General features: G+C 26.7%; 1 protein-coding gene and 1 long non-coding RNA gene across 6 annotated transcripts in view; one reads left to right on the top strand and one right to left on the bottom strand.

Annotated features, from left to right (window-relative positions):
* Positions 1-18,930, top strand: part of LOC114125167 (6-phosphofructo-2-kinase/fructose-2,6-bisphosphatase) — a 41,787-nt gene that overhangs the window by 15,024 nt on the left and 7,833 nt on the right. For 4 of the 5 annotated variants that reach the window (XM_027988693.2, XM_050199803.1, XM_050199807.1 and 1 more), the window contains exons 2-6: positions 16,522-16,647; positions 16,738-16,898; positions 17,820-17,954; positions 18,236-18,493; positions 18,706-18,924. In XM_027988693.2, the coding sequence (XP_027844494.2) occupies positions 16,522-16,647; positions 16,738-16,898; positions 17,820-17,954; positions 18,236-18,493; positions 18,706-18,924 (899 nt within the window). Of the gene's footprint in view, positions 1-5,990; positions 6,327-16,521; positions 16,648-16,737; positions 16,899-17,819; positions 17,955-18,235; positions 18,494-18,705; positions 18,925-18,930 lie in introns of those variants that run through there. The other variant, XM_050199806.1, reaches the window with a different exon arrangement.
* LOC126549708 (uncharacterized) lies at positions 7,540-12,797 on the bottom strand. Its single transcript, XR_007603816.1, has 3 exons — positions 12,297-12,797; positions 12,063-12,152; positions 7,540-7,665 (listed from the first exon to the last, which is right to left on the bottom strand). It is a non-coding gene; the product is annotated as an uncharacterized LOC126549708 (long non-coding RNA).

Raw genomic sequence — 18,930 nt, 5'->3', positions numbered from 1 at the left:
TTCATCAATCTCCAATAATAACAAATGCACTTTAAAAATACTGCAGGAAATTAATATAAGTAATGTAATTTATTGCTAATAACAAAAAAAAAATTATTTTTTAATAATTATAGAAATTACACAAAATAAGTATTGTTCATTTTATGAAATGGATGGCCATATAACGTATTTTTTTCAAAATTCACGTTCTGGACGAATTTCAATTTGTCAATGTGACTTATCACGTCTTATATTATACAGTGTGATTCCTTTTAAAGGGAACATTAAATTATTTTGTCCATTGACATCGGATTAATATGCGGTTTTCGGGAGGAGATATGGAATGCCTAAATACACATTTCTTGATGATTTTTATATTTTTAGATCTTTCCATGTGCACATGCGCAATAAAACTTGCATTTTTTAAAATTGCAACAGCTATTTTGAATATCGAATTTGGATTGATCGAATTTTTTTGAGTCAATTTGGTTCTTTTTACCGTAGCTCTAAAACCAAAATTGACTAAAAGACGACGCGGTAAAGTTTTGATTAAAATAATTGAATTTTTCAACAATTATCCTAGGTTTAATGAATTTTCATGATTTTTTTTTTGTATTTTTAAGTTTTCAGACATTAAATAATTTAATTTTAATACAATATATGGAATAATTTTAAAAATATTTCTAATAATTTTAATCTATTTGTATGTATTACAGCAGAGGTATTATCTAATTTTCCCCTTTTTAATATTCATTTCATACCTATTTAAAGTTTGAACATTTTTTACTAGATTCTTTATAAGTTTTAATGATTTTAGTTTTTTGTTGTAATTAAAAAGTAAACTATTGAAACTTGAAATATTCTCTAGTTTCTTAAACTATGATTTTCTATGTATTCTAAATTCTTATATACTTTTATATAAGTATTTTCTAGAAGTATATAATCACATATATTATTTATATATTATGATTCAGATAAAAATTTCAAAATATAGTTTGGCTCTTTTTGAGCTATTTATGGATTTTGACAAATTCTATTTTTTTATGGTTAGTTGATGAAATTGTTTGTTTCTATTTCAAAAAGATTGAAATAGAATTATAAAGTTTCTTATAATTTACTTATACGGCAATTTATATGATCACTGTACAGCAAAAATGATTTCTTCGGTTTTTTTATGAATATAGTCTACAAATCTCATAATTTATTCTCTCTCTTTTAAGTAACCGATAGTTTTCTTTTTTGGTTGTTGGCCCAAGTTTAACTTTTCATTTTCGTAATTTACCTATTACAATTAAAGTTATATTATGTTCCATTATTTTAATACTTAATTCAATTTTGTAAATAAATATAATGAGTTTTTTAAACATTTTCATTATGACAGATATAAAATATTGATTTATTAATAGTATTGAATACATAAGTTATTTTTTGCTATATTATTAAAATACATAACTGGCAATAGTGATCATTTGAATAATTTGACTTTTTAGTAATTTAAATATTTTAAAAAATACACTTAGGTATTAATTTTAATTCCATTAATATTTAAAAATAAAACTTGATTACGCATTTAAATGTTGCATTTTGTACTGTATACAATTTTTGTAGCAAAGGTTAAAAATTATATTATTATATTATTTGTTTCATGAACACTAAGATTTTTGACTTGCTGCCCGTTTTATACTTTTTCATACGCACTAATATAATATTTTCATCTAGCTTCTATTTTTAAAAATTAAATTTAATAGCTTAACTTTTCTTTAAGAATTTTTGTCATACCAATCAGTAATATAGTGTGGTAGTTCAGTAATTGTCTTGTATCTACCAAACACCGTAATTAGTATTTTATGTTAACTTCTAGAAAGTTATTATCTATAGATACTAAATACTATAGTAGCGTAAATTATAGTTTGCTAACAAAATAAAGATCTATACTTTTTTTGAACATTTATTTTGGTATTAGTTACTCAGATAAATATTAAAATACGACTATATAAACTCGTTAGGTTTGGAATTTGAAATAAAATTAATGTTAAATTAGAAATAATATTATCCTTAATTATTTCATTTTTATTTGGTAGATTTCAAAGTTTCTAACGAGTAATGATTAATAACTAATTTTTGTATTGAACTAACCCTATTATTTTTCCTTATAATAGTATAGTACGTTACACAATACACTTGGTGAGTGTGGTTTTGCAGAATCTTATATATTTTAAGGAGTGCAGTGATAACAAAACTTTTTTTTATTGGATACTAATTAGTACTTCTTTAGTATTCTCATTAAGTCAGTTTTTTAGGTTTTTAAACATACATTTAGACAACTTAGATAGCTAACCTTAGGCTTATATTCTTGTTGTTGATTTAGTTTTCAAGCAGATTACTTATATTTCGTAATAGTATTATATATTATTTATTCATCTCTATTAAATGAAAACGTTTTGTACATTTTATTTTAATGATAATATAATTGCTACGGAAACTTTAAAATAAGTAAATAATATATATTATTTTCTAAATACTTAACATTTTCTATTATTTAAAAAGCTGCTTATTAATTTCCGTATGCAAGAGGGTCACAGGGGTAAAGCCTCCAGGGAATTGATGAGTGAAGCAAGAAGCAGAGTCCCTTAGTATTTTAAACATATAATAATAATATAGTTTTATAAAAAATAGCGCTTATTTTAAGTATAGTTTGATGAGTGACCGACAACGCGTCTGTATAGTTGGTAAATTATTTACAAATTAAAGTATTTATTTTATTTCGGTTTCCACACATAAGTAGATATTTATGTATATATATTATATATATACATATTACATAATATATATACATACTATAATACCAAATTAATTTAATATTATATATGTAATTGTTAGGTACTTAGTTTATTGTTTAAAAATTTAGCATGCTTTGAGAGTGGTGGGCTTTCCAATCTTATTAAATATTTTATTATATTTATACTTGAGCATAAACTATTGGTTGCTTACATTAGATTAAAATTATATTTACATCTGCAAATGATTCGATTCTTTCAAAATACAGATTTATCAAAATGTAGAATTTGTTTCTGCAGGCTTCTGTTAGATTTGAATAGTTTATGGAAATGCATTTGTCTATAGTTTGAATACATTAAAAGTTTGGCATAATGGAGATTCTGTGTTTGCTATCAAGTATTCATGTAAGATCTTTGAGTAACTAATAATACCTACCTACTGACTTTATTTTGTGTATTCTCTATGCGTTGTCAATTTTAAAATAAACGTATAATGTAAACGGTATTACATTTTACATAATGGTTTTGGAAAAAAAAAATTGTTGTTCTATAACGATGAAATAGTTGTAATTTAAAAAAAAATATTTATCCCCGTTACTTAATACTTATTTTTATTACAGATATTATTTTTATTTTATATAGATAATAAAAATTTAAAAATCTATTATCTAATTTTAATATATTTAAACTACACTTTGTATAGACTTAGGTATTCAAATTATTCCACGGTACATTATGGTATTGGTACTTAAGTTATTAGAAATAATAAATATGATAATATGATATAAAATATATTATTATAAATCTTATGATTTATATACGGTATTTTTATTTTATATATATATATAAACTAGTTAAACCTATCATGATCAGTTACATGTAATTAAAATAAAAAAACTACTAATAGTAATGTATAAGTTATAAAATATCCTTTAAAAGTTTAAAACATAGAATGATTAGATTTGGTACTCCCCAGCGCGTTACGTAAACTGGATCGACCTCTAAAATATAAAAGTTAAAACTTATATTTTTTTAATTTTAAAAATTGATAATTTGAAGTTAAAATGGTATTAAAATATGGAGCAACAGTATCGCCGTTTATAAATAAATATTTGTCAGTAAATCTCTTAAATTTTAATAGTTGGAATATTTTATGATTTAACTACCTAATGTTCATTTTAGGTGATAAATTCTGAATAAAGCATAAATTAAGTCTTGAATGTTACTACGTATTTACTTTTTATGATTATACGATTGAAATGGTAATTTATAACCATTCAATAGTTATTTTATTTTTACTATTCAAGAAAAGATAAACTTCGACATTGGTAGTTCATTTTTTTTTTAATGGTATTTTTACATTTTTAGTTTAGATAAAATTCTTTTTGTGTATAGACAAATACATTAAAGGATTTTTTATAATAATAATATTCACAAATTTACAAAGTTTCCATATACAAAGATCTATTGTTGTATTAACGATGGTTAATTATGGTGCTTATATAGTTATATGACACTATATTATGCTGATTACTGGATGAAGGGAAAATGTTGGGTATTGAAAGTTCGGGTATTAGGCTTTCAAATATGTAGTTCCTCATAAGAATTATCATATATCAAATCAATTAACTTAGTATTTTTCTTACCTGGGTTTTCTTAATATATATTCTAGAATTAGAGTTAAATACACTATACCTTTTTATTTTTATAATATAATATAATTTTATAAAAATTATAGTGGAATGTATACTTACAAGAATGCTAGGTACTAATAGATCACAAAATAATTAACTAAAAAATGTTTGTAAAATATTATCAATAACAAGGATTTTAATTTCAAAAGTTAAGCTGTTATAGTATTTTGTCTACATATTCGTAAAGGGGCTATTTCAAATAATTAAATAATCATATGTTTGTACATTAAAAAAGCAAGATATGTTTTTTACATTCAACATATGATATAGTTGATTTAACTTATTTCAGTTTTGATTTCATACATAATTTTTATCATAAATTATTATTTATTATTATATTCTAATAAAAATGTTAACAAATGTACAATTCACAAATTTATTTATTCATGTTTTTGTTTTATCTTCATTATTAATTTTTGAACAATTTAAAAACAATTTCAATTTAATTTGTTTTTCATATTGAACTATTATACTATATTTAATAACCAAATTTGGATATCTTACTGAAATACATCGTTTTTTATCCTACTTCATAATAACTAATAATGCATATTAATTGTTTTTCGTAAATTTTTTGATATTCCAGGCCGTTCTTAAACATTTTGGTTTTCAAAATTTCTCATCCCTTACACTGACTCATCGGGGTCGTTTCCATTTTAAATCGTTTCTCGTACCTATACGCAATGGTTTATTGATTATATTGTTGATTTGAAATTAATACGTAATCGAATTGAATTGAATTCACACTCAATCAAAAATTATGTTATAGAAACCTATTCGATAGAGTTAGTATTATTTCTTTTCGATCTCCACAAGCTCGCAGATAAAATTTGACAGTCGCTGTTACTACCACGATGTAACAATTTAAACTAACAATCAATACCCGACGTGCACGGTGATGCTTGGTTGTTGGCGCGCCTCTCCGTCGGGTTCCTTCCGGTCCGCGGAAATTGTGGGTCGACGCGTCCGCGACGTCTTCGCCGGAGACGCTCTCGCGAGAATAGACCGACAGGCCGCCGTCTCGCGGCGTACGCTATATATTCCTCCGGCGTTTACTATTTTTAAACGCTCTACTGCCGCGAGCAACGCGCACGTCACACAATGGGCTTAAAATACGATTGTTGGGCATGTGTGAATAGAGAATAGTGTATTTAGCTATAGCGCATGTACGTACAGTATTAGTGTTGGTCGTTACGCGGTGCAATTTTTTTTATACCTATAATATACTCTCCGCCACCCCGGCGTGTGTTCGATGACGACGTGACGCGACTTGGCGACGGCGGCGGCGGCGCCTTAACGATTTTGTTCGACCTCCATCCACCCCGACTCGTACCTGCCTATACACAAACGCACATCACGAGTAGTTGCATGTACCTATTATACATACATATATATATATGCATACACCAAGTATTATTATAATCGTGTAAGTGCGGTTTTCGTTCTCTCCTACACACATGCACTGCTCGACTTTAAGCTACTTGTACTATACGGCCGCGCGTATTATTGCTACCGCGTTCATTCGACTGCGGCATTTGTCGGTCGGTCGGTCGGGTCCGCTCGTAGTCGCCGCCGCTGCGAGATAAATAATTATACTCATTTCGACGTAGGTACTTATGTATTATAATATATATATAATACCTGATGATGCACGTGACATCGTCGTCATCGTTGATATAATATGTTGACCGCGTCCGGATTTGTACGTTTTCCAAAATAAATCTTTTCGCGCGTCTTCTAGTCGCGTCCGCGTTGTCGTTCTCTTCGTCGCGTTTCGTCGTCGTCGTCGTTATTGTTACCGTGCGAAACGTCATTGTCAAATCCATGTTCCCTCGGCGACAGTCGCTTTTTGAGCGACAAGAGTTCATTATGATCGGTGAGTTGGCCAAAAAGCAAAAATATACGCATGAAACTTTTTGACCTTGAGAAAACCATAACCGTTTCATTTTCGTCTACGAGTTTTCATCTTACATAATATATATATATACGTGTATATTGTTTTAATCCTATCAGTGTATCAATTACGTAAATAAGTTATCCATCTTCCTAAATCTGCTGTACCCTCGAACCGTATGAAATTAAAAATAATTTCTTTTGTAACTGCTGAATTTCTGTATTTTGAAGTGTGTTTTTGACCCTAACCTGGGTCGATCAGTTTTCAAAAAACATATTTTTATTACATCGAGTTTTTTATTACTGCACTTTTGCACTCATAAAAGAGTGAGTTTGTTGAAGCGAAAGGAAAATTATCAATCGGCCACCCGGTATTTAGACGCATAATCCATTTAGTATCTACTTTTGTGAACTTAACTTTACTGTACTAATGTCTACCTACCGTATGGAATGAATTTTATCAATATATTAAATGTATATTCATATAGATCAAAGTATCACTCGATTGGCAATATATATTAATCACTAATGTATTGTAATTCTTTTGAGTATAATTTTATTTTTATCTTTAATAATTTATTAATCCTACATTGATAAGATGAGTTTTAATAAAAAAATAAATAAGAGTTTCTAATGTGTCAAATATGTTTTTAAATTTTGCGTTTGTGTATATACGAGTATATCCATAGTTATCTATATATTTATGAATAATACAGTATATATGAGACGTATGATGAAGATTAATTGATTTAAAAAGTATTCATTTATAAGTTATTCGATTTGATTTTATAGATAAATATTGTATCGTTTAAATGATTAATTTTATATATTGTTATAATATATACTTCTTAAGATATAAACTATACATTTAATTATTTATTTTAATATACTTATTGATTTTTTATAGTTTAACTTGTATTGTTAATTGTTATTTCACCTTGACATGGTTTGTTTGAAATGTGACAAAGACATTTTGGATCATAAATAAATTATAATATTTAAAACTATACCTATAAATTATCTGCAACTGTGTGTCTTAATATGTGATTATTTTTTAGGTGTTTTTAAAACATCAATATATTAATAACTTAACTTACTAGTATTGTTAACAATAAATATTTATAAACTTATGTATTTGTGTAATGTCTTGGTTAGACAGCATTACAATTCAGTTAAATTATATATTAAGAGGCCGTCACACTAAAAGTGAAACGCATACAACGTCCGAGAGAACGCGCTGTTAGGTGTTTTCGTGATCCGCAAGCACGCGACGTTTTAACCACGCCCACTACTGGTAGTCGGCGGCCAGCCGAGGATTATGCCTATTCGGGAGCGGTGTTTATTATTATTTGAACCTTCGTCTAAGACGGATCGCGCGTAAATATACACGTAAATGGGTAAATGCAGCTGTAATATTTTTAATACCCGCGGGTACCGATGTGATTTGTATTTATAATACATTATTAGATATTTACTTCATGAAATATTTATAATAAAGTAAATAATAACTAATTTATAGCAATAACCTAAATTAATATTACCTAAATATCTAAATATTAGTTTTGTAATATTTAAATGTATTGCGTATATTTTACATTATACATTATTCGTGAACATGCTACAACTTACAAATTTTTTTGGTAATTCAAAGAAAAATAGAATATTGAGCATAATAACCTGTACCTACTTAAACACACTTAAAAATACATAATTTAATCATTTTATAATCTAATATTTAATTACCATACAAAATAGTAAAAAACAAATATTTCTTTAACCTTTTTTCAAATGTATTATATTTATAAACATATAACATAAAGGTAATAATTGCATTTTTCATGTACATTTAATATGAAATTAAAATTTTTTATCATTAAATAATTAAATAAAATATACAAATTTAAAACAATACTTTTAATACTAAATAAATAATAAATTAAATTAAATACATTATTTCTGTATGGCTTTAAAGTGTTTAAACAGAATCTTGACTCAAGCTCGGGTACACTTTTTTGCTATTTTTAATTGAATAGCGAACATGTTTTGTGTCTAGCGAGTCTTGATCAAAATTTTGATTTTTTTTGTGTGTCTTTAACATTAAATATGGGTAATACTAGAAAAAATTCCTGCCAACAGTTTTGCACTCCACCCAAAGGTTTTGTATAAAATAGTAATATTAATCCCCGTATCCACTAGTGTTAATATTAATTTTACAATAAAAAATATCCCCATCAGTCCCGAAACAAAAGTACCAATAGTTGTAAACCATCCCCAAAGTTGATGTAATTTATTTTCGACCATGTTGCTTATTGTCTGTTCGTCAATAAGATATTTATATTGCAGACCTTGGTTAGTCGTATCATATCCCATAGATTGTCTTATTAAATTATTTGTAGCAGCACTCACTTCTTGTGGAAACAATATATGTTGCTGAAAAGCTTTCATTGTGTCTTGTGTGTATATACCAGCATTCATAAGCGATTCTGGACTTTTGTACGACCACGTCCAGGTTGTAGCCGGTTTGAGCTTTTGTGGTTTTTTTATTTCTTGTATATTGGGTACAATACCAAACCAGTCTCCGTCCAAATTGAAGCCAGGTGGAAGTAGTATATTACAATCAATTTGAGTTCCAAATTGTTGCAATATGTGCGTTTTGGGGGCCATGAAAAACGTTTTGTTGTTATATAAAACTGGTAGTTCATTAAAACATATTTTTTCTCGATATTTCAACATTTACCTTTTTACATTTTATTAAATATATTATTTCGCCTGTTTTCACTGCAGTAAAACCTGGTCCTTCGCCCATAAGATACGAAAAGTCGGAAATGCTCGAAGAGGCTAGTGTAAGCTTTTGTTGTAATATTTTTCGTTCGAGATCACACTGTTTTTTAATTATGTCATTATACAATGATGTTATCGTAGATTTAAAGAAGTTTTCAACATAAACAAATTTTGTATTAACGTAGGCTAACAAATCAGTGTTTTGCGGAGAAATTGTTGTTGTCGTAAATCGATTGAAAAATGCGGTATCTACAAGTATGACTAACTGTATGTGTTCAGTTTGAATCACTGGCATCCCGCATGCAAAACTTTTTTTAATTTGTTTTAGGGAAAATACTATTTTATCCGTTTCCACATATAGGTATATATATTATTTGAAAAATCATTAATGGCATTTGAAATTATTAACGATGCAGGACCATCATATAAAACATTGAAATCTTGTACTTCACAAGTGAAATGGTTGTTTGTCCATATAGTCTCTCCTTTAAAAGAATCAAAACCATAATTTTCAGATAATTTCATTTTGGTTCCTGTTGGAAGTATGAGGATATTATCTTTACTATTTGCTATAGCCGTACCTTCTGAAAGCAATATTTTAAATTTAGCTTGTACGACCACATCTTCCCACTCTCCTCTGCTTGATTTAAAAGTTGTGCCTTTACAATTACCATACTTGTCTAATGTTCCGGCAATGATATTTGTTACAAATATCGTTTCGTTTATTTTTAAATCTGTCACTACTCCTCCCGTTTGAAAAGTGAAAGATTGTTTCTGGTGAGTCTCTGAACATCTAGCACTACCTAACTCTATTATGTCGGAAAAATACCCTCCCTCTACAACTTGTGCGTCTTCAAACGCCGAACACCTTGTTATTAAATAATCAACAGTGATCAGGCATGATTTGAAATTAACTGGATATGTTTCAACCCTTTGCAATAGTTGTATTCTTGTTACCCGTTCTGTTTTCGAAGGTATTGGAAGATCACAGTTGTCTACTTCTAGACTGTCAAAGGAAGTTATATTTAGGTTAGGACCTCCGCAATCGTAAGCAATGAATCCAAAAGTGAAATGTATGGTTGTAATAATAACAAATAGAACTTTTTTGATATTCATGTTGAGTGTTGACTGGTTGTAATACCTATTATGAAATAAAATATAAATATTATATATAGGTACAATTTAAATTAAACACTTAATTTAAATATTGTGCTTTAAAAAATAAGAGAACGGATTTAAATGCTCTAAAAAACAAGAAAAATTTGTATAAAAATACGATTTAACGCACTCATAACAGCAATTAAAACTATTTTTATCATTGAAAAAATTTGTTTTACTGCATAAATTCTTATTCTATTAGGTTTTAATTTGATCTAACCTAACCTTAATCTGATCGGTAAAAAAAAATATAGTAAATAATAAATAATAAAAATACAAGTAGGTAGGTACGACGCATATACGATTTTTATGTTTATTCAAAAATAATTCATTGTAAAAACTTGAAACTTGTATCAGATGTTTACATTAGTATTTTCATTTGAGAATTAATACCTAAAATTTGAAAATTTAAAATAAGGTTTCTCATAAAATGGGGCATACCCGTTTTTGACCAAAATCAAAAATGTATATAATATATGTAAAAAAATAAAATAATTGCTGCTAAATAATTTTTTATAAGTTGCATAAAATGTTGTAAAATAAATATAGAACATTTTTAATATATAAGAATAGTAAAATATTAACATTATTTTTATGTTAATATGCCACAATATATATATACAATATTATAAAAAAATTTAAAAAATAGTATACAATTTAATTTTAGGGTTTTTAATTTATCTTACAATTGCACCTGGATAGAATTATTATTCGTAAAAATACAATTCTTTACGAAATTATTTACAAAACGATTAATTATACACCACAATAAAAATTATCACTATTTGTTTCATATAATATTTAAGTTTTAAAGGTTCTGCAACTTAAATTCAAATATCTTGGTACTATTCATTACAAATATTTACAATAATAGTATCTTGTATCTTTTGACAAAATTACATATTATTATTATTTTATTATTTTAAATAATATTATACATATTGTGACATATTAATATAAAAATAATGTTGATATAGATAGTCTTAAATTTTAAATAATTTCTATATTTTATTTTACAATATTTTATGCAACTTATACTTTTAATAATTTTGCAAAAGTATTAAAAGTATCTATATAGGTAATTGCCATAATTTTACAAAAATGTTTGTTTTGGTCGAAAAGAGAATCATTATTTTTTAAATTTGGTCGAAATTTCGTAATATCATTCCGTTTGTAAGACTCGTCCAAATATAATAATCGAAAGTTAATAGGTACCTAATTATCTCCGTTCAGAATCATTTTTCATCGTATACAAGATTTATCAATGAACTAAAATTTAAAATTAAAAAAAGTATATTTTTAAGTAGTTATAAATGGGTACTTACAAATGATGTAGCGTTTGTTCTGAGAGTTGATGATATGTAATGTATATGTATAAATACAAAACTATATATAATTTAAAAGAACACTGACTTTAAAAAAAACTGTATTTAGAAAATAAAAATTTGTCTGGAGTCTCGCAATGATGGTGACTGGAAACACTTACACACTGTAACTGAAACTGATCTCGAGACTGTGACTGAACACTGTATCGCTTTTTAAATATCTATAATATAGGCTAATTTTTTTCTAATTTTTAGATTAGACTTGTTTAATGTTAATGTATCATGATAATTGAGGTATGATAATGCAATTACAATTAATGTTAATTATAATAAATGTTCCAATTTATGATATTACAAATTGATATAATATATACAAAAATCGTTGGAGTTCTCATATACATTCAAATTTATATAATCAGAGTTTTAATTTAAATTATTAAACATTTTTAATTTACCTAATTGTTTCCCTTGATGTGCATGGTAGTTGATTGTCAGCACCTAAGAAAAAAGGTGCCTCAACAGATTTTACGAGCTCTGGATTTTGACTTTAAAAAATATAAAAATATTGTATTATATAAATATTTATACTGCTGCATGCGATTATGTAATACATTTTCCGTATATTATTTAAATATTAAGTTATTATAGTTTACCAAATTTAATAGCTATATAATTTAGCAAAAGTTTACCTAATTGTTTCCCTTGATGTGCATGGTAGTTGATTGTCATCACCCAAGAAAAAAGGTTTCACAACAGATTCTACGACCTCTGGATTGGGACTTAATTAAAAACAATGTATTGTTATAACTGATATTACGTTATTATTTATACATATTTTATATTTTAATCATTTAATATTTTACTTACTTGGTTTGTTTTGAATTCCTAGAAAATTCATCACTCGATTACTCAATTTCTTTTTAGTTGATAACTTTTTCGATGGTTGACGAGTACGTTTTTAAGTTGATCCATTTTAACGTTAAATAAAAAAAAATTAAACCACAATAAAAATTCAATTAGAATGTAAGTTGTTACTGGTGTGGACAGTTTTACAGAATGACAATAATTTTGATGTCTTCCCATTTTGATATGCACTATTATCGTTGATCATAATATTTAATTATATAATTACCTTATACTAGTTATACTAATGAATAATGCGAGTAATAAAATAATAATAATTTAATTATCACAAATAGGTAACTTTTATACTATATCTAATGGAGAAATGATAGTAGATATAATATTTATAATATAATATATTAGATATTAAAACTATCTTGAACAAATTATGGTCATTACTCATTAGTGTTGAGAATTTTAATTATTGACGTATTATACATATATACATTTATTTAGATTTAGTAAGAGCAAACAAAAGTTTCTACCAATATATGTCATACTGTCGCCTTTTTACTTGATAATAACCGAATGTTTACATATATTAAATAGGTATAAAAATTTTATACTACAACACCCATAGACTATAGTAGATTAATTCTAGTTTTATATGAAAAATACTTTGACCACATATTTTCTACTGATGATTAGTGTAATCATGTGGATATCAATAAATACTTACATAGTAATCTCAATACGTTTATACACAGTTATATATTATTTAGGGTTATATACTATGTAGGTACTATGTACTACATGCTAGCAATTAGTTTTTGATTCAACTATTTCAATAAAATCATTAAATTGCTGTATGCATTTATGTTTAGTTTACAAAAATCTGTATTTAATATAAAAATATTTTATAATAAATTAAAATATTTATATTTTAATTCCACGGCATTCTTTTAAAAAAGCCCTGCAAAAGTTATCAACAATGATTTTTTCAGGAGTAAACGACATATTTCTTTTGTATACACTTATACTCAGTTAAATTAAAACATTTTCATATTTTAAACCTAACCACTAATTATATTGAAAAATTTCCTACAGTTTGAAAAAAAAAATTGTCGAGATCGTACATTTTTCAGCTGAGTTTTGGCAACTTTATGATACTTTGTGGTTTCAACATGTGTTTAGTTTATTAGAATATGAATTTGAATTATTATATCGAAATAATTCAAATAATATTCATGGGCCATATTATTATTTTCCTTATCGATACTCTGGGTATTTATAAAACGCGCGCGGCTAGATAACCGGTTTCGATCTAGGTGAGGTACCGCTGCATATGCGCGAAGTGTGGGGGAATGAGTACAGTTTTAGAACAGTGCCGCAGTTGTTTCGATAGCAGCACACGACGGCCGTAAAATCATAATTTTTTTACAACAAACATGGTTTTTTGATTCCAATAGTACTCAAGTCTCATTAGTCGTAGAAACATGATTTTGGTACCAAATTAAACGTGAGAAGTTGTACTAAAAACTGTTGGAACAGAATTTTGATATCTCAATTTGCTGATTTTATATAATTTTTTAAAAATTTCAAAATTTTAACAAATTTCAAATATAAATAAAATCGGTTTGAAAACAAATTTCAAAAATTTGTTCCAACAGTTTTTAGTACAACTTCTCACGTTTAATTTGATACAAAAATCATGTTTCTACGACTAATGAGACTTGAGTACTATTGGAATCAAAAAACCATGTTTTACGGTCGATTTTTTCCTAGTGTGACGGCCTCTTAACATAATCCGATGTTTTCTGAAGGATAATTTCTAAATTCCGGGTCCTAATTTAATGCAACGTTTATATTAATTTTAAAATTGAAAATATATTAAAAAATATAAATATAATTAATATATCGTTGTATAAGTTATGTTTTACGTTAGATTCACGATGAAAAACGATTGTAAAACTGAAATATTTATTTGATAATAGGTATAGAGCATAAATATATAATAGTTTGTTTTTAATTATATGATCAGTATAGGGTTTTTCGTTTTTTATAATTTCAAACATTTCCATTGCACTTTCATAAGTGCGTTTAATAGTAATAACATAATTAGATTTTAAAATATTGGCTATACTGTCTACTATATAATATATACGAGAAGGTACTTTCCTATTTTGTAAAAAAATACTTTATAATCTAAAGTTTCATGAGTTTATTTTAATTAAAAGTTTTTTAGAAATTAAATTAAAATTAAAATTATTACAAAACGTTATTATTTACATATTTTCTTAATAAAAAAAATAATACTAATCCATGTGTATTTAACATTATTGTTTTTCATGCATCGTTAATATTAATCAGTATACACGTAAGAAGCTTTTAAGCTGTTATAGTTTAATTTTATTTACCTAAACATGATTTATGGTGTTATATTACATAATTTTTTTTTTTTTCATTATTTATTTCCACTAATATAGTATATTGTATAAAATGATTACGCGCGATTATTATTTTGTATGATATAATAAATTAATATCTTTTAGATACCTAATTATGAAGTACACTGAAAGTTGAATTTTATATTGGTTAGTTATAGTGTGTAGTAATGTCTTATTTCAAATTAGTAATCTCAAATGATAATAGGCTTTCATGCAATCATTGTTATTTAAACCAGTTAAAATATAAACAATTTTTTTTTTTGTTTCTTAGTATTAAACATTTAAAATTGTATGATGGATTGAAGGACTTTTATTAAGTTTTAAATTATAAAATATAGATTGAAAAAATGATTTGAATGTTCGTGTTGATGATAAACATTATTTGTTTAACTTACCTAACCTATTTTTGTAAGAATTTTATAAATAATTATTCTCAGATAAATTTATAAATAATAACGTACAATTTTGTAAATTAGCACAGGTTTAATTATTAATAACTAATTTTCTCATTGATATAAAAGTTTATGATAATAGTAACATTTTAAATTAAATAAGTTATAACTATAATGAGTATGTTAACGATAACTAAAGTAAGTAACTAAACAACATATACATAATATGTTCTTCGAATAATTTCGATGTCTTATTCCGATTTGAATTCGATCGATGGACATAAAATTATTTTTTTTTAATTATGCATTAAACTAAATTGCTTATCGTCTAATTGTACATTACCTATGTATATATATAATTATAATATGTATTTATGTAATATATAGTGATCACATATGTCATATTACATAAATTCAAATTATATCTACTGATATACGAAAATAAAAATTATTTTGACATTAACATGTCTGATATCAAGGGGTCAAAAAATACGTATAACAAATTCAACGTTTTTTGGTGTACTAAGAGGAAACTAAGCAACGATAATTTCCCTAGAAACGTATTATTTCGCAAGGTGAAAACTTACGAAGTGACATGTATCCAAATATACATTTAAACATTTCCATGTTGAATATTTACAAACACAAAATTTTCCATTTACTATTACTTTCAATTACATTTTTATATAAAAAATAAATCTCAAAATCAAGACACATTATTGATAGTATGTTTTTCCCAAAACAGAGAAATCAAAGGTTTAAAAAAGAAACCGGGTATTCAATAATGCTCAGTACCTAAACTTTTTTTTTTATACATTCATAGTTTTTTAAGATTTTTTTGATGAACGATAATTTAATTGAATACGAATGAATTCTGTGATTTATATAGTATTATTGTTAAGTTACTCTATTAGGTTTTCTTTTTTCTTCATACCAGTTTTCAAAATCATATCGACAAACGTGTGTTGTATACAATCTTTCCCTATCCATAATATTTATTATAGGTTTATATTATAGTTAAAGTTTTTAATTCAAAAATGTTTTTATGTTTTTAGCAAACTTGTCATCGATAAATGTTAACAGCAATTTTTTCTCAGTCTTGTTCTAAATTAAATTATTATTCTAAATCTAATTTATTATTATCATTATAAATTCATAACTTTCCTATTTTAATTTTTTTTTTTAATATGCATTAAAACACATGATAGTCATTTTGTACTTAAATTTTCTAGGTGAACGTCTTAACTATGTTAACACACCGCACGTTATTGCCATGGTTGGACTGCCGGCGCGAGGGAAAACTTACATTTCGAAAAAACTTTCCCGGTACCTTAACTGGATCGGTATCAACACCAAAGGTGGGTATAGAGAAAATGAAAATATTTATATTTATATATTGAGTATAGCTTAATAACTGTTGCATTATGTGAACATGTTCAATATTTCAGTTTTCAATCTCGGAGAATACCGGCGTCATGCCACCACGGCCTATAAGTGCCACGAGTTCTTCCGTCCCGACAACGTTGAAGCGATGGCTATTCGAACCCAATGTGCCATGGACGCACTCGACGACGTCTGCACTTGGCTGGATAACGGCGGTGAAGTCGCTGTAAGTATATCATAAATACTATTGTCTATTAAAATGGGGTGTATTTTTATAGGCATACTTATATCAAAAAGTATTTTTGCAAATATTATAATTTTTTTAATTTGAAGTCATTGTATAATAAGGTTTTTGAAAAAAATTGAATTTTTTATAGTAGTCTTTAAGTTTTTGACTAATGAATGAATAAATACATCCAAGAGTGGACTAGGTCAACGGGACATCCGGAAAAATTCCCGATGAGCCACTGTCCAAAAATTATTATTACTATTATCTTTATAATAAAATAGACACAAATATAAGTAAATATTGTATATTATAACGTGCAATTGCAAAAAGTTGCTCACGTTGTATGTTTAAAAATAGATTTTTGGTTTCGGTTCAGATGATAGTCCACCCTTCTGTATATTTAACAATTAATATGCATATCATGATTTGAGTATAAATAACAGATTAACAAACTACGGTTATTGGTCATATAAGTACTTAATCATATTATCTAGTCCGTATCTAGTATAATCTCATAATTTATAATTTATTGTTTTTTAATATTATAATTTATAAGTATCTAATTTTTCAAGTGAATTTATTGTATTACAGTTTTTTAATCTTATAGAAATTATTAACCTTCAAATACCTTTAACAAATTAATTTATTAATCGTTATAAATTCAATTTTTAAGATTTCTCAGAAAATATTTTGTTTAATTGAGTATGAAAGTAAAATGTAAACTTAATAAATAATTATTATAAAAATTACTGATTTTTAAAAATATTTATTACAATGATTTCAAATAATGTAAATAAGTTTATTTTCATAAAGTTAATACTTTTAAAGAAAATCAGTTATAAAAGTACTGCTCTATAAAAAAATATATGGGGCTTGCAATTTAATTATACGATAACAGTATATAACTTCGGTTTTTAGGTGTTTGACGCAACCAACTCGACTATCGAGCGCCGGCAATTGATATTAGATATCGTTGTAAAAAAACGAGGATTCAAGTTGTTTTTCGTTGAATCAGTATGTGATGATCCAAAAATAGTCGAACAGAACATAATGGTAAATTCAATAAGAGTATATTATAATATAAAATAGTACCTGCCTAAATTTAATGTGTGTATATTATGTAAAATATTGATTTTATATCCATGTATATAGGTTAGTTTTATATTTATATATAACGTAATAGTGGTCTTCTTTTGACTCACAACCCATTTTTATAAAAATTGGGTGATGAACTACAGATGAAGACTAGTGGCATAATAAATGTGTATTATTGACGAATTTGAAATTGTATATTTCCATCATATTGATGTATTTTATACTGTTTTTTTGTACAGGAAGTGAAAGTCAACAGCCCGGACTATCAGAGTATGGGTGCTGACGCGGCACTCAGGGACTTTTTGCAGCGGATAGAGCACTACCAGGAACGGTACGAACCACTGGACGAAGTGGCCGAGGCTGAATTGAGCTTCATGAAGATATTTAACACTGGTGAAAAAGTGTTGGTGCGCAAGCACGAGGGTCATATACAGGCACGCATTGTCTACTACCTGATGAATATTCATATCATTCCGAGAACCATTTATCTTACTAGAGTAAGTGCGCCCTTTTAAATATACTATGCATATTTACCCCTGGCAAACATAATTATTTTTAGTGTAATTTAAAAATCTGAGCTATTAAATTTAAAAACTATATGTCTTTGTGAAACTAACGTGAGTGGTTTTGCTGTTTTTTACCTACTGTTCGAAGACATAGTAATACACATTTAATACCTACTATAAATTTAACTACTTACATTTTGCAGCACGGCGAGAGCGAATGGAACAAGGAAGGCAAAATAGGTGGAGATTCCCAATTGTCGCCTAACGGTGTCAAGTATGCCATCGCATTAGCCAACTACATAAACGAACAGAATATCAAAAACCTTCGGGTATGGACGTCATGGCACTATAGGACCATTCAGACCGCGAGCGGCGTTCAGGCTCCGCAAGAACGGTGGAAGTCGCTGAACGAAATCGATGCCGTAAGA

This window comes from Aphis gossypii, chromosome 2 (assembly GCF_020184175.1).
Source record: "Aphis gossypii isolate Hap1 chromosome 2, ASM2018417v2, whole genome shotgun sequence".
Taxonomy (NCBI): domain Eukaryota; kingdom Metazoa; phylum Arthropoda; class Insecta; order Hemiptera; family Aphididae; genus Aphis; species Aphis gossypii.
This window is presented reverse-complemented; position numbering and strand designations above follow the sequence as displayed.